We start from the raw sequence: 15,279 nt of genomic DNA, 5'->3' as shown, positions 1-15,279 counted from the left end.
TGGTCTCAGACACTTCCCAACTGTGTGACCCTAGGCAACTCACTTAACCCCCATTGCCTAGCCCTTATCACTCTTCTGCCTTGGAACCAATACACGGTATTGATTCCAAGATGGAAAGTAAGGGTTTAAAAAAAAAATTGATTTCAGATCCCTTGAACTCTTGTGCACTTTTAGGATATGCTTTATGTGTGTGTGTGTGTGTGTGTGTGAATCCCAAATTTAAATACCACATCCAAGTGATTGGATTTGTTTGAGGTAACAAGATCATGGGTCATTCTTTTTTACTGATAGCAAATTTACTTAAAATTAACCTCACTAAAACTTGGCTAAATAGATCTATACTGACGTCTCACAAACTACTGCAACATTTCCAATTATTATATGACCAAATATTTTCAAAAACATCATAAGGAGTAACAGGTAGATGACATACTTGGTATTCATCTGCTTAATTGTTTGAATATAAAAATTCTACATGCCTGCATCCTTAATTCCTGTATGCTTCAGCAGTAACCTATTCAGCATGATATCACCTTTCATGATTATAGAAAACTTGCTATAACAGGAGAAAAGAGGGACATAACAAAGTGCTCCCCTAACGTGAAGTGTTAATGCCAGATAGAATTGGTAATGATATACAACCATGTATCAAAGCTGCCAAGTATAAAACTGAAGTTTCGTTCTAGGGGAGACAGCCAAGCACCTTCTCAGTTTTCCCATGATACAGAACTATACCTGCAGTTGCCAAAAGATACCCAACTGGGCGGCTCGCATCATTGGCTAATTTGTTCCATAGCATATCTGCTATTTACACTCCCATACGGTTTAATATCAAATGACAGTTCTTTCCAATCATGTTTAGGGTCAAATATAGCTTATCCTTGTTACAACTATAATGATAAAAATTATCAGAGTCCATTATTCTTCCCTAAATTCTTCTGACCATCAAAATAAGAAAAAATTACATTTTGCAATTCTACATAGATACTGAATACATGTACAAACTTAGAAAAGTACTCTAGACAAGTTGTTGTAAATCTCCAAATTAACAAAAATCAAGTTATATTAAATGACTAGGACATGGAATAATTAGGGCTCCCGAATAGAAGTTCTCTTTTTCACCTAAGTCTTACCTGGGGCTTGTGAAGATTAAATTAAATCTCTCCTCTGGTTGTGAAGATTAAATTAACTCCCCTGCCCATTTTTTAGATTTAATCACCAAAAGTGTAAACACTCTATTCACACTTGAGTGGGGGAGGTCTGTGACCCACGTGTGCAATAATGGGTAACAAATCAGAATCAAACTGACTGCCCCCTGAAGCAAAGCTTCAACTGTAATTGGTAGACGTAAAAGTGGAAGAAGGCACAGGAAGTGATGGAAAAAGAAAGTGCCTTTAAAAGGGAGTTACAACTTCCTGTGGGACTTCAAACTTGAATTTCTTCTGGAGTTCTGAGTTCAAGTTGGAGGCTGATGAAGAATCTGCTGACTGGACCTGAGACTCTGTACTTGGTGAGACTGTTCTTAAATCTCTCCCTTTGGACTGACACGTGGTGAGTGAAAGAGCTGACGCCTTTCCGGGATTTTCTGAATAGACTAGTCTCAGGAAAGACCTATCCTCTTGAGAGAGGCTCCCTGCATCCACAGGTCCTCAGCTACAAGGGCAGCCCTCTCTGGCTAAGGACTAAACTCCCCTGTCTGGTTTTGAGTCAGGAGTCAGAGCAAAATACTTAGTGTGTAGGCTAGATATCTTACCCTATCCTCTCTCTGATTCCTTACTGAATTCATACTTTCTATATTTTGTAAATTTGGATATTGTAATGATAGGGGGACAAAAGAGCCATTAGGGGTAATGGAAATGTTGGGAGCTCTATAGTTACATGAGGCAAAAACAGTAGTTGGAAACTGAACAAGAACTTCTGGGAAATTCTCCTGAGGAGGGAGTATTGGGGGCTGAGACACAGAAGGAAGGGGAAGGAGGAGCTGTTTCTCTGGCCATTTTCAAGGCATTTTGGGGGATGATTTCTGTCACTGACAGAAATTCTAACATCAAGAGTTTGGGAGGTCGACTATTGGTGTATACTACTTTTGAGAGTTTACAACTTAATTACATAGGCATGCCAAATGACAAAGGGTTTAAGTATGGTCTTGTCATAATAGATCATTTGACAAGATGACCAGAAGTTTTTCCAGCTAAGAAGAACACTGCAGTTTGCATGATAAAAATCCTTTTGAAAAAGATCATTTCCAGGTTGGGATGCCTCAAGTCTTTATATTTGGACAAGGAAAAGTACTTCACACATCATATACTCCAAGAAGTGTATAAAAACCTAGGGATAAAAGGAAATTATCACACTGTATACCATCCTGAAAGCACAGGCCAGATTGAGAGATTCAGCAGAGATGTAAAAACACTTTTTGGCAAAGTCTATACAGAAACACATCTATCCTGGACAGACACTCCACCAATAGTAATGTTACATCTCAGGACAAAGCCAAGTGGAGACTTACACCTATCTCCATTCGAGATGTTATATGGTCATGCAATCTGGAATGGGAGAACACAAAGACCTGCATATGTATCAATGTTAGGAGGAGATTGCCAACTCCATAAATATATTCAGGCTATTCAACAGACTCAAAGAATTATATGAAATGGGCATATTACAACAAAGAGTTCCACTAGACTATTTGCTGCACAATAAAAAACCTGGAGACATAGTATATATGAAGAACTTCAACAGAAAATCTGTAACAGATCCAAAGTGGTTGGGTCCACATGAAGTTCTGTTCATTTCTCTGTGGGCTGTAAAAGTTGCAAACAAAGATTCACGGTTCCATTGTTCCCACACAAAATTGCAAAAACCAAACAAACACAGAACAATCGGAACACTCACAGATTACTCAAAACTTAGAATCAAATCAAAACCCAGAGAATTAATGAAGAAAACACAAGAGACCACTGAAAATTGTAATAACTAAAACCAATAAACATCACATCACACTCATATTAAATTCCAGTGCAAGAGGAAAGATCCCATCAGTCAACATGTAGACAAAAATCCACTACCACAGATGCAGAAAAAGAATAAAAGATAGAAGCAAAGAAGAAATGAATCAACTTACAACAAAAAAAATAGACAATTAGAACTTTAAAACTTGCAAAAAAGGACAGTCCAAAGAAAAAGACAAAAGGGAAACTGTATATGTAAGACTAGTGCGGCATAAAACACAAAAAACACAAATTAACCTCACCCTATAAAAATGCAAACAACATTACATAACTTCAAAAAAGAGAACCTTACTAGGGCATGAAAATATTGCAAACAGGAGCAAAAGGGCAAATAAATAAATAAATAAATAAATAAATGCAACCTTCTCAAAACACAATGCAATGAAAATAATAATTAGTAAGGGTGCATGGAGAGACAAATCAAAAATTAACTGGAAATTAAACAATACGATTCTCCATAATTAGTGAAAGAAAAATCATAGAAACAATTTCATTGAAGAAAATGACAATGATGAGACATCCTTTCAAAATCTATGGGATGCAACCAAAGCAGTACTCAAGGGGAAATTTATATCCTTAGAGTTCATATATTAACAAATTAGGGAGGGCAGAGATCAATGAATTGGGCAAGCAAATTAAAAAACTAGAAAGTGAACAAATTTAAAATCTTCAGATGAAAACTAGAGATCCTAAAAATCAAAGGAGAAATTAATAAAATTGAAAGTCAAAGAACTATTGATTTAATAAATAAGACTAGAAGCTGGCACTTTGAAAAAACAAATAAAATAGACAAAGTACTGCTCAATCTAATTAAAAAAAGAAAACCAAATTGACAGTATCCAAGATGAAAAGGGAGACCTCACCTTTAATGAAGAGGAAATTAAGGCAATCATTAAAAATGATTATGCCCAATTACATTACAATCTAGGTGATATGGATGAATATTTACAAAAATATAAATTGCCTAGATTAAAAGAAGAAGAAATAGAATACTTAAATAATCCTGTATCAGAAAAAGAAATTGAACAAGCCATCAAAGAACTCCCTAAGAAAAAATCCCCAGGATCAGATGGATTCACAAATGAATTCTATCAAACATTCAAAGAACAACTAATCCTAATATTATACAAACTATTTGACAGAATATGCAGATGATGTTCTATCAGATTCCTTCTATGACACAAATATGGTACTGATTCCAAAGCCAGGCAGGTCAAAAACAGAGAAAGAAAACTATAGACCAATCTTCCTAATGAACATAGAATATTGGCAAATCTTAAATAGGATACTAGCAAAAATACTCCAGCAAGTCATCATGAGGGTTATTCATTATTACCAAGTGAGATTTATACCAGGAATGCAAGGACGGTTCAATATTAGGAAAACCATCCACATAATTGCCCACAACAAGCAAACCGACAAAAATCACATGATTATCTCAATAGATGCAGAAAAAACCTTTGACAAAATACAGCATTCATTCCTATTGAAAATACTAGAAAGCATAGGAATAGAAGGTCCTTTCCTAAAAATAAACAATATATATCTAAAACCATCAGCAAACACTATCTGCAATGGAGATAAACTAGAAGCCTTCCCAAGAAGATCAGGAGTGAAACAAGGATGCCCATTATCACCTCTATTATTTAACATTGTACTAGAAACACTAGCAGTAGCAATTAGAGAAGAAAAAGAAATTGAAGGTATTAAAATTGGCAATAAGGAAACCAAGCTATCACTCTTTGCAGATGATATGATGGTCTACTTAAAGAATCCTAGAGAATCAACTAAAAAGCTAGTAGAAATAATCAACAACTTTAGCAAAGTTTCAGGATACAAAATAAAGCCACATAAGTCATCAGCATTTCTATATATTTCCAACACATCTCAGCAGCAAGAATTAGAAAGAGAAATTCCCTTTAAAATCATCCTAGACAATATAAAATACTTAGGAATCTATCTATTGAGACAAACACAGGAACTATATGAACATGACTACAGAACATTCCCCACACAATTAAAACTAGATCTAAACACAAGGATAGGACAAGCTAACATAATAAAAATGACAATCCTACCCAAATTAATTTACTTATTTAGTTCCATACCCATTTAACTAGCAAAAAACTTTTTTACTGAATTAGAAAAAACCATAACAAAGTTCATTTGGAAGAACAAAAGATCAAGGCTATGCAGGGAAATCATGAAAAAAAAGTGAAAGAAGATGGTCATGCAGTCCCAGATCTCAAACTATACTATAAAGCAGTGGTCATCAAAACAATATGGTACTGGCTAAGAGACAGAAAGGAGGATCAGTGGAATAGACTTGGGGTAGTGACCTCAGCAAGACTGTCTATGATAAGTCCAAAGATCCCAGCTTTGGGGACAAAAATTCACTATTTGATAAAAAAAAAAAACTGCTGGGAAAAATTGGAAGACAGTATGGGAGAGATTAGGTTTGGATCAATATCTCACACACTACACCAAGATAAACTCAGAATGGGTGGATGACTTGAATATAAAGAAGGAAACTATAAGTAAATTGGGTGAGCACAGAATAGTACACGTCAGATCTTTGGGAAAGGAAAGATTTTAAGACCAAGCAAGAGTTAGAAAAAAAATCACAAAATGTAAAATAAATAATTTTGATTGTATTAAATTAAAAAGGTTTTGTACCAACAAAACCAATGCAACCAAAATTAGAAGGGAAGCAATAAATTGGGGGGGAAAAATCATGACAAAAACCTCTGACAAAGGTCTAATTACTCAAATTTATAAAGAGCTAAATCAATTGTAAAAAAGAATTAAGTCATTCTACAATTGATAAATGGGCAAGGGACATGAACAAGCAATTTTCAGATAAAGAAATCAAAACTATTAATAAGCACATGAAAAAGTATTCTAAATCTCTTATAATCAGAGAGATGCAAATCAAAACAACTCTGAGGTATCACCTCACACCTAGCAGATTGGCCAACAGGACAGCAAAGGAAAGTAACGAATGCTGGAGGGAAAGTGGCAAAATTGGGACATTAATGCACTACTGGTGGAGTTGTGAATTGATCCAACCATTCTGTAGGACAATTTGGAACTATGCCCAAAGAGCACTAAAAGACTATCTGCCATTTGATCCAGCCATAGCACTGCTGGGTTTGTATCCCAAAGAGATCATAAGGAAAAAGACTTGTACAAGAATATTCATAGCTGCACTTTGTGGTGGCAAAAATTTCAAAAATGAGGGGATGCCTTTCAATTGGGGAATGGCTAAACACATTGTGGTATATGTTGGTGATGGAATACTATTGTGCTCAAAGGAATAATAAAGTGGAAGAATTCCATGGAAACTGGAACAACCTCCAGGAAGTGATGGAGAGCAAAAGGAGCAGAACCAGGAAAATATTGTACACAGAGACTGATACACTGTGGTACAATCGAATGTAATGGACTTCTCCATTAGTGGCAATGCAGTGATCCTGAACAACCCAGAGGGATCTACAAGAAAGAACACTATCCACATTCAGAGGAAGAACTGTGGGAGCAGAAACTCAGAAGAAAAACTGCTTGATCATATGGTCAATGGGGATATGACTGGGGATATTGACTCTAAATGAACATCCTAGTGCAAACATCAACAACATGGAAATAGGTTCTGATCAAGGGCACATGTAAAAATGCGCGTTGTCTACAAGAGGTGAATGGAGGGGAGGGAGGGAAAGAATATGATTATTGTAACCAAGGAATAATGTTCTAAATTGACTAAATGAAATTAAAAAAAAAAAAAAGAGGAGATCCTACAGGCAACTAGTTAGACAAAGGCACCTTGCAACAAAAAGGGTAAGTATGTGCATGCAACAGGACACATTAGACATGACACAACATAAAAACTGGTCTCTAGACATGGACCTTGTGTAAATAAAAAGTGTCTTAAGATTGTATATGTGCAAAATGTTTATATGTATATATTGTATTAATGTATATACTTCCTAAGTCTATAGAGGTTTTTAAAGTGACAAGGACATGCTTCATTTCCTTGTAGGGCTAACATCTCTACACAAGACTAAAAACACCTTGTAAAAATGTATCTTATATAAATATGTACATAAAATTAAATAAAACTTGTTAAAATTCTAACCTATAGAATAGTGTAGCAACTAACCACATTAAAATAATAGCATAGGGAAAGAAACAGATAGGGACTAGGAAAAAAGTTATGTTTTTTAGCTAGACAGCTTAGGGACAGCATAAGAATAAGACTAAAGTATATTGTTATATTTTGAATAGTGCTGCTAACAAAAATAAGATAGATAACAAAACAAAATAATAGCATAACATTATTTTGCAAACATAAGTAGGTTAAAATTTAAAATAGAAAAGTATATAGCTTAGCATAAGATCATGAATAATTAATAAGAAAGCTTCTGTATTGTTACATTGAATTTACTCTTTGGATTTGAGAAAAACCTGTTTGCTGTTACAAAAATTGTTCACCTATTGCAACACTGTAATGCAATTTGTATTATCCTTTCCTAACCCAAAACTTTCCTATATACCTCTCTTAGCATAGGTAGATAGAATCCTAGATAGAGTAAGATAATAAGATAGGAATTTATTATTCAGGTGGGATAGAACATAGGATAAGAATAGGAAAAGGACAGTGCACAAGCAGTGTGAACTTTTAGCAAAAGATTCACAAAAATCAAAACCAGGATATTGTAATGATGGGGAGTAGGGCAAAAGAACTGTTAGGGGAAGTGGAAATGTTGAGAGCTCTACAATTGTATGAGGAAAAAATGGCAGTTGGAAACTGAACAAGGACTTCTGGGAAATTCTCCTGAAGGGGTCTTGGGGGCTGAGATACAGAAGGGAGTAGGAGGTGCTGTTTCTCTGGACCATTTTCAAGACACCTGTGTAGACTTCTGTCACTGACAGAAATCTTAACATCGCTGGTTCCTGTCAAGAAAACTTAATTTCTCTGAAGTTCCATGAACTATTGAGATACTGGACTCAAATTGGTGAGCAGTGCGCTCTTCCTTATTCTAACTCTTCCCTGGCTATGAAAAAACCCTGTACTTCAGTAATTAGATTTATTTAGAAAGAGATTTAGGGTGACCTACAACCCCTCTAACCTTTCCCTTTTGCAACAATTAAATCAAATAAGCAGTCAGATGGCAAATTCAATCTCGTTTATTTACAACTAGAGAGTAAGCCCATTGGCAGACTCCAGCTTGTTGCCAGTTTTCAAGAAGACATTAGGGGGAGGCTTGTGAGCACCCCAAAGCAGCACATATCCAGATTGAGGTTCCAAATTCCTCTCCTTGTAGAGAAGACTTCCCTGACACCCTTGAGGGCTGGCACAGCCATCCAGGGGCAATCCTTTACCAAGGGGAGATCTCCATTTTGTCTCCCTCAAGTAATTCAGGGACTCCAGGAGGGAGTAGTGAGGGAAGCCATTTTCATCAACCCTTTCCTCACTGCCTTCAATCCTTATTTCTCCATCTAAGGAGTGAGAGCCCCTCAAAATTACAATTGTAAATAAATCTTTTTGGAATTTCATCAAATTCCTGGTGACTCTATATTTTAAATAATCTAGTCAAACCTTTTTTTTTTTTTTAATTTAAAAAAAAAAACACTATTTCCCCCTTACAGGCTCCAAGAAAAGTTTGCATCTACACCAGCTAAACCCCAAATATCTCTTTTGGTCTTGGGCGGAAGCTGCTTCTAAGTGGAAAATAAGACACTTACTGCCTTTTGCCACTAATCAAAGTATTTTCCCAAATTTTTTTTGCCCCTTTGCAATAACCAATAGGGACTATAGTTAAACAAACCCAAATTAACCTTTTTACACTCCAGAATGAGAACTTGTTAATCAAAAAAGCCCTATATATTGTCTAATCAGAATAAGTAATAGCTTAAATATTTTGAAATCATAACCTTCAATAAGAGTTAATCCTTAGGATAAAAATGCATCTCATTACTAGTATCATTTTTTAAAAAATCAACAGCACTCATCACAATATAAGGAAAACACTAAAACAAAGTCATGAATCCTGCCTTTCCTTTGGCTCCTGATGAAGATTCCAATACCCAGATCACAAGTTCTATATCCTCAGTTGTTGGACAATCAATAATAATTAGTCCATCTAAAAAATACCTTAGAAATACCATATAGGCAAAACTCAGAGTTTCAGTTCTCAAGCTTCTATAAGGTTAAACAAAAAAATTTTTATAACCATCATCACAAAAAATCTTAAAATTATAACATTTCATGCCATAAGAACTTTCCTCCATTTTAATTGGTTCAAAGCAGGCACCCAAACTGATATAGAGCATGTTGGGGTTTCATCTCTTAAATTCCAACAGTCCAACTCAACTTGCATTCAAAGCTTCAGCCAACCATACAGACAGCTTCTTTCATACTGCTGCTGTTTGCATCTCTCACCTGTAGCCCACCATCCCTTCTCTTACTTCCCCTAGGGCAGTAATGGCAAACCTTTTAGAAGGATGGGTAATTGAGCCCAGAAAAAGCAGCCCTGTCCCAAGGTCCCTCTGGCTTTCTAGTAATAAACTTTGTGCTGGGGTGGCAGCAAGCATGGCAACAGAGAGGACTCTGAGTGCCTCCTCTGGCACATGTGTCATATAGGTTCACCAACACAGCCCTAGGGTAAGGTTGGGGAAAATACACTCAGCTACTTTGCATCATTCAATCATTCACACACACAATCAAACACACATGCTTATGAGTGCAAAGGTTGCAAATCCAGGTGGAACTGAATCCCACCATTTGGGGGAAGGGGGTGGTCATATTTAGTTAACTTTTGCAAATTATCAAAACACTACATATACCTGGGTCCATAATTTGAGGACATATACTTGGCAGCAAACCCCTTTGGGGACCTTCCTAGAACCGGAATAATTAGCTATATGTGTGTGGGGATGATGGCCCAGATGTGCATTGAAGGTGTGGCGTGCCTCTGTTGGCCAATAATACTGGCCTCCACTCCTGGGGGGAAGCTTCGAAGCTTGGGAGCCTCTCTGGCTCGAATGGTGTTGGTACCAGCGGACTGTGTGGGCCTCTCTTCGCTGCGGACCTACTGCCATCTCATTAATAATAAAAACCATGATTAGCCATAGTTCAACAAACTCTTGATTAAGAGTGGTTTAGTTTCCCAAACACCTGAGAGTTTTTCAATGAGAGTTCACTAACCCAGCCAACCTGCCAAGCTGAGTCCAAACTGGAACTCAGTGGGGTCCTGTGGGCTCTACACATCTGGGAACACTTTAGCTGGTGTGGCTCTGGCAAGGTAAACTTTGAATTTCTCTGCAATCTCCAAATATGTCAACCTGGAAAAACACAGAACTTCCAGACGTAATAGTTATAATAGAACATGTCTTTAACCAAGACAAGGGAGACACTGCTCACTGGCCACCACTCACCACCCAGAGCCACTCTCTGGAAACACTGCCTTGAGAAAGACACTAAGGATGGGAATTTCCACCAAACTAAACAAGTTGGGATGGAAATAGTACAACTGACTGGTTACCTAGAGGCTTGAGAAAGAGGATGTAGCCAGAGCCTAGAATACCTGTGAGAAGCCTAGATGCAATGAGAATATCCAAGAAGACAAAAAGTGTACCAAGTCTTCTAGAGGGTGCTCAATGGGTGCTGGATGGTTTATTGTTCAGTCTGGGTCAAGAGTAAATTTGGGGTTTCAGAAAACAAGGGTTCAGAGCATTCCAGAAGAAATAAAGGTTCAATATAATGCTGGTCACCTACAAGAACTGAAAAAGTTCTTAATTACAAACTTAATTACAAACATTCCACCTCCCCTATTAATTATCTCCTTCAGAGTTAGGTGGTGATTACATAATCGCCATTACTAACTCTCAACACTAAGCTGGTATCAAAATGAAGAAACGAGGCAATAAAATAGTTTACAAGAAGAAAAACAAGGTGTCATTTCAAGCAATATCTTTGTTTGTGATCTAATTTATGAGAAGTGACAGGCACAAATTCAGTAAAACAAGTGCAACAGTTTGAAAATGAGGGTCTTCTGGAAAGGAGTCCTTCACCTTTCCTTGGCTGGATAGCAAATCTGTTCCGAAATAGGAGAAAGGCAGCTTGGCCCTGCGGAAGGAGATCCCAACTGAAAGGGGCTCTGCCCTGGACTAGGATCTGAGGTGTCTGGAAAGGCAGTTTCCTCGGTCGTAAAAATGGTTATCAATACCATCTCAAAGGGGCATCGCTGAGGAAAGCGCACACCACTAGCAGTCCATGGAGCCCCTCATCAATGTGCGTTCTTCCGTGTTTCCCGTTAAAGTAGATCATTCAGTGCTAAAGCAGTTTAAGACTCCTTCAGCATCTTAATGAGATGACAGTAGGTCCGCAGCGAAGAGAGGCCCACACAGTCCGCTGGTACCAACACCATTCGAGCCAGAGAGGCTCCCAAGCTTCGAAGCTTCCCCCCAGGAGTGGAGGCCAGTATTATTGGCCAACAGAGGCACGCCACACCTTCAATGCACATCTGGGCCATCATCCCCACACACAATCGGTCAGGTAAGACCCCAAGTTCCCTAGGGCACGGGGCTGCCACGGGCCCCAGTCTTGCCTGTTCCGACCCGCTACAGTTTCCTAGTTCCCCGCTCCCCCACACGCAAACGGACGCGGCCCCGAAGGTTCCCATTCACGTCCCGGCCCCGAAGGTAACTAAGGCTCAAGAACTAGCAGACGCGGGAGAAGCCCGGGGGATTGGGGAAGGGAGGGGGGTCGCAGACAGTGGCCAAAGCAAACTCTGGGAGTAAAGAAGGCACTGGGTCCCGGAGGGCAAACAAACCGGGTATGGGGGGGAAAGGGGCGCCTCAGGGCTCACCGTGAAGGTCCTTCTGAGCGATCTGGTGGGTCCGGATCAAGGACGAGAGCCTCTTCACGTCGCCCTTGAAAACGCATTCGTGCACGGGGTAGAGCGCAGGGATCAGCCGAGGGTCAGCGGCTGCGCCTCCCGCGATGCTGGAGGCCGAGGCGTAGCTGCTGAAGCTGCTATGGCTGCCGGGGGTGCTCAGCGACGGCAGCAGTGGCTGCGAGGGCACAGGCAGAGGATGGCTGCTCCCGCGGGAACCCGGCCGGCCGCCGCCTGGTCCAGCTCCACGCGCTGCCGTGAAGGGCCCGGGGGCGGCAGCCGCCTCGTCGTCACCCGGCTCCAGTAGGTCGCTGTCCTCCTTGCCGCTGGGCTTCGGGTCCCTCCGCAGGGAGCGGATCTTCTCACCGGTCATGGCCGCCGCCTGCGCCGCCGCCGCCGCCGCCTCGGGCCCGGGCTCCGGGGAGTGCGGGGGGCGCTCAGAGCAGGTGGGGCGGCCGCGGCGCGTAGCATCTACTCCGTCGGCGGACCCGGGTCGGGCCCGCCCGCATTGCCCGCCACCGCCACCTCCCGTCTCGGACTCGCTGGGGGGAGCTCGAGCCTCGCTCTGACCCTTCGGCTCACAGGCGGCGGCAGGCCACGGCCATCTTGCCCTGTCCGCTGCTCTCGCGAGAGCTCAGCGGAGACGGGGAGGGGAGCGGGAGCCGCCCGGTCCGGTCAGGAAACACCGCGAGAAGAACGCGGCCTCGCGCCTACCCGGCCTCGCCCCATGCCCTCCCGACCTCGGTCTTCGCTCGCCCTTTAAGGCACTCTCTCTTGCGGCGGGCCTGGACCACGTGCCAAGCGCGCCGTACCCCGGAAGGACCTCTCGCGAGCCGGCCGGGAGCGGAGCACCTGAGGCCTGGAGCGAAGTGGAGACTCGGGGATCGCCACGGGGCCCTCCCCACCCCCCAGCCTGTGTTACATCTCGGGCCGACGGTCGGCAAGGTGTGTGATGTCACCGCAGGAAGTGACGTCACGTGTCGGCGGGCGCGAGGCTTTGGCCTCCCGGGTATACTAAGAGTGATGTCACGCCTCTGAGGTTTGACACGTGGCCAGCCAGCAACGATGCTGAAATCACGGAGGAACCCAGCCTCCTATGATCATTCATCAGGAACTCAGTTGATAAAGGATTGGGGGGCGGGGGTCGACCAGAACTACTCGGCCTGGAAATGGGAGGACCTGGGTTCAAAATTGATCCCAGATACCTCCTAGCTGTGTGACCCTGAGTAAGTCTCCTAATCCCCACTGCCTCACCCTTACTGCTCTTCTGTCTTGGAACCCATACACTATTCTAAGAAAGAGAGTGGGATTTTATTTTAAATAAATTTACAACTGTCTCCCTGCCAGCCTGCTCCCCATAAGTGGTGTCCTTCCCTCCCCCCACCTCTCCCCCATCCTGTCCCCAATGCTCTAAAGTTGGCTACAGCGATCATTAGAGGGAAGGCTGGTTCCAGACTGAGAAGGGCCCAGAAGTGTCAGGTTATTGTGCATTGGGCATGTTCTGTCTCTTCCCCTCTGCCAGAAGAACCCCCACTTTCTTCCAGAGCCCAGTGAATACCATCTCCTAAGTGCTGCTGGATGATCTTCCCCCACCAAGTTTCTTGTCTTTATTTTGTCAGGACTCTGTGTACCTGCGCCCATGTTCCTCTGCAATCAAATCTGTGGAATTGGGGATTGTTTCACGTTGGAACTGGGGGTTTGATCTTTGTCTTGCCAAGCACACTGTAGGTAACTAATAAGTGCTTTTTAATTGATTGAATGAATGAATAGCTGGAAAGTGTTAGGATAGGAGTTCCTTCAGGACAGGAACTTTTTACTTTCTTTGTATCTCTAGTCCTTAGCACAGGGACTGGCACCTAGTAAATTGCTTAATTAATCTATTGACTACACAATGAAATTGGAGTTTATTTAATAAGTAATAAGGAATCTGATGATTTTTGAGCAGAGACCCAATCTTCCCAGAATGATGCATGAAGAAGGTTAGTCTGGAAGCATCAGGAATGGCAGATGCTATGGGGCAAAGGATAAAAGAAGGACCAGTTAGAAGACTTGCCTTATTCCATGCAGACAATAATGAAGAAATAAAAGGGAAAATAAGAGTGGTGACCTTCAAGCTATGGAGTGGGTAGATACAAGAGAAATGACAGTGGTGGAATCAGCAGCACTTTGCCATTGATTATTATGAAAAGAATCCAGAAGAAGATAGAAATTTAAAATGTGGGAGGCTATGAATGATGGTACTATTGGCAGAAATAGTGAAGACAGAAGAAAAAGCAAGCTTCCAGGGAAAGATAAAAATCTCAGCTTTGAACAAATTCAATTAAGTGTTTACTGTGTGACTGTCATGCTGGTAAATGTTGATGCATGTAATCAAAAAGACATTCCCTACCTTCAAGGTACTTATGATCTAAAAGAAGGAAATGGAAAGGGAATTGTAATAAATGAAAAGTGAAATTATTAAATGTAATATTAATAAAATATTGTGGTTGCCATTAAAAATTTACTCTCAAATCAGGAGCCCTTTAGTAGCTCTTAACAATGTAATTTTAATAAAAATGGAAATATATGAAAAAGAGAAATGAAGGAAGGGGACAGAAAAATCTCACCTATCCAGAAAAATGCCTAAACCAAAATCTCAAGCCCGCCAATCTGCTTAGCCCACCCAAACCCTAGAGCACCAACTGAGAGAGAGAGTGACTGCCCCACATCTTTTAATCCTCCATGCCCCTACATCCTGTTCCATATGCACATAAAAATGGGGAGCAGAGTAGGACACATTTAGGGAGTGGTTTCATCACAATCCCTCCCTGTGATTCTGTTGGGAGACAGCATGTTGAAATCTCCTAGATCTACATGCCTAGTCTCCCCAATGAATTATTACAAATAACCAGCTTACATCTCTTACAAAAGGTGCATACAATATTGCACTAATGGGAAATTACAACAATTGGAGATATGATAGAAATAAAAGAAAAGGAGAACAAAACCAGTGATTGGTAGGCACATTGACAAAAAGTCAATTAGGGGGCAGTCCCCTTTGGCATAAAAGTTTATAATCAAAATAAATGTGTTCAGCCCCCTTCAGTTCAATTCACTACATCCCAAAGTTTACTCTGGATCTCCTGATGCAATATATGGCCTCGGCAGGCTTCCCATGGCACCTTCTGCAAATGGTTCATTTTCTTGATTTGGGGAGTTAACGAGCTTCTTTTGCTCAAATTTCTCTCAAACAAGAAAAAAATGTTTTCATCTTGAATTTATGACAATTACACAAAATGGGGGTACCAAGGAGAGGAAAGAAGGTTTACCATCCTGGGCCCCTCTATAGAATGGAGGCTCCAGGAAGAGCTCACCAGTAGGGTTAGACTTGTAGG

The 15,279-nt window shown here is 40.9% G+C and overlaps 1 protein-coding gene and 1 long non-coding RNA gene across 6 annotated transcripts in view; one reads left to right on the top strand and one right to left on the bottom strand.

The window, feature by feature from the left end:
• ANKRD13C (ankyrin repeat domain 13C) overlaps positions 1-12,684 on the bottom strand; it is a 74,644-nt gene extending 61,960 nt beyond the window's left edge. For all 4 annotated transcript variants that reach the window (XM_003340094.4, XM_056814934.1, XM_056814933.1 and 1 more), the window contains exon 1: positions 11,879-12,684. In XM_003340094.4, coding sequence (XP_003340142.2) covers positions 11,879-12,278 — 400 coding nt within the window. In that variant the 5' untranslated portion in view covers positions 12,279-12,684. The remainder of the gene's footprint in view (positions 1-11,878) is intronic.
• LOC130457031 (uncharacterized) lies at positions 11,050-14,422 on the top strand. Of its 2 annotated transcripts, none has more exons than XR_008915982.1 (2): positions 11,050-11,711; positions 13,525-14,422. It is a non-coding gene; the product is annotated as an uncharacterized LOC130457031 (long non-coding RNA). The 2 variants fall into 2 exon arrangements; XR_008915981.1 differs by lacking the exon at positions 11,050-11,711 and adding an exon at positions 12,981-13,131.
• Positions 14,423-15,279: the final 857 nt, after the last annotated feature.

Source organism: Monodelphis domestica, chromosome 2 (assembly GCF_027887165.1).
Source record: "Monodelphis domestica isolate mMonDom1 chromosome 2, mMonDom1.pri, whole genome shotgun sequence".
In the NCBI taxonomy this organism is placed as follows: domain Eukaryota; kingdom Metazoa; phylum Chordata; class Mammalia; order Didelphimorphia; family Didelphidae; genus Monodelphis; species Monodelphis domestica.
Note: the sequence above shows the minus strand (reverse complement) of the source record. Positions and strands in the feature narration are given on the sequence as shown.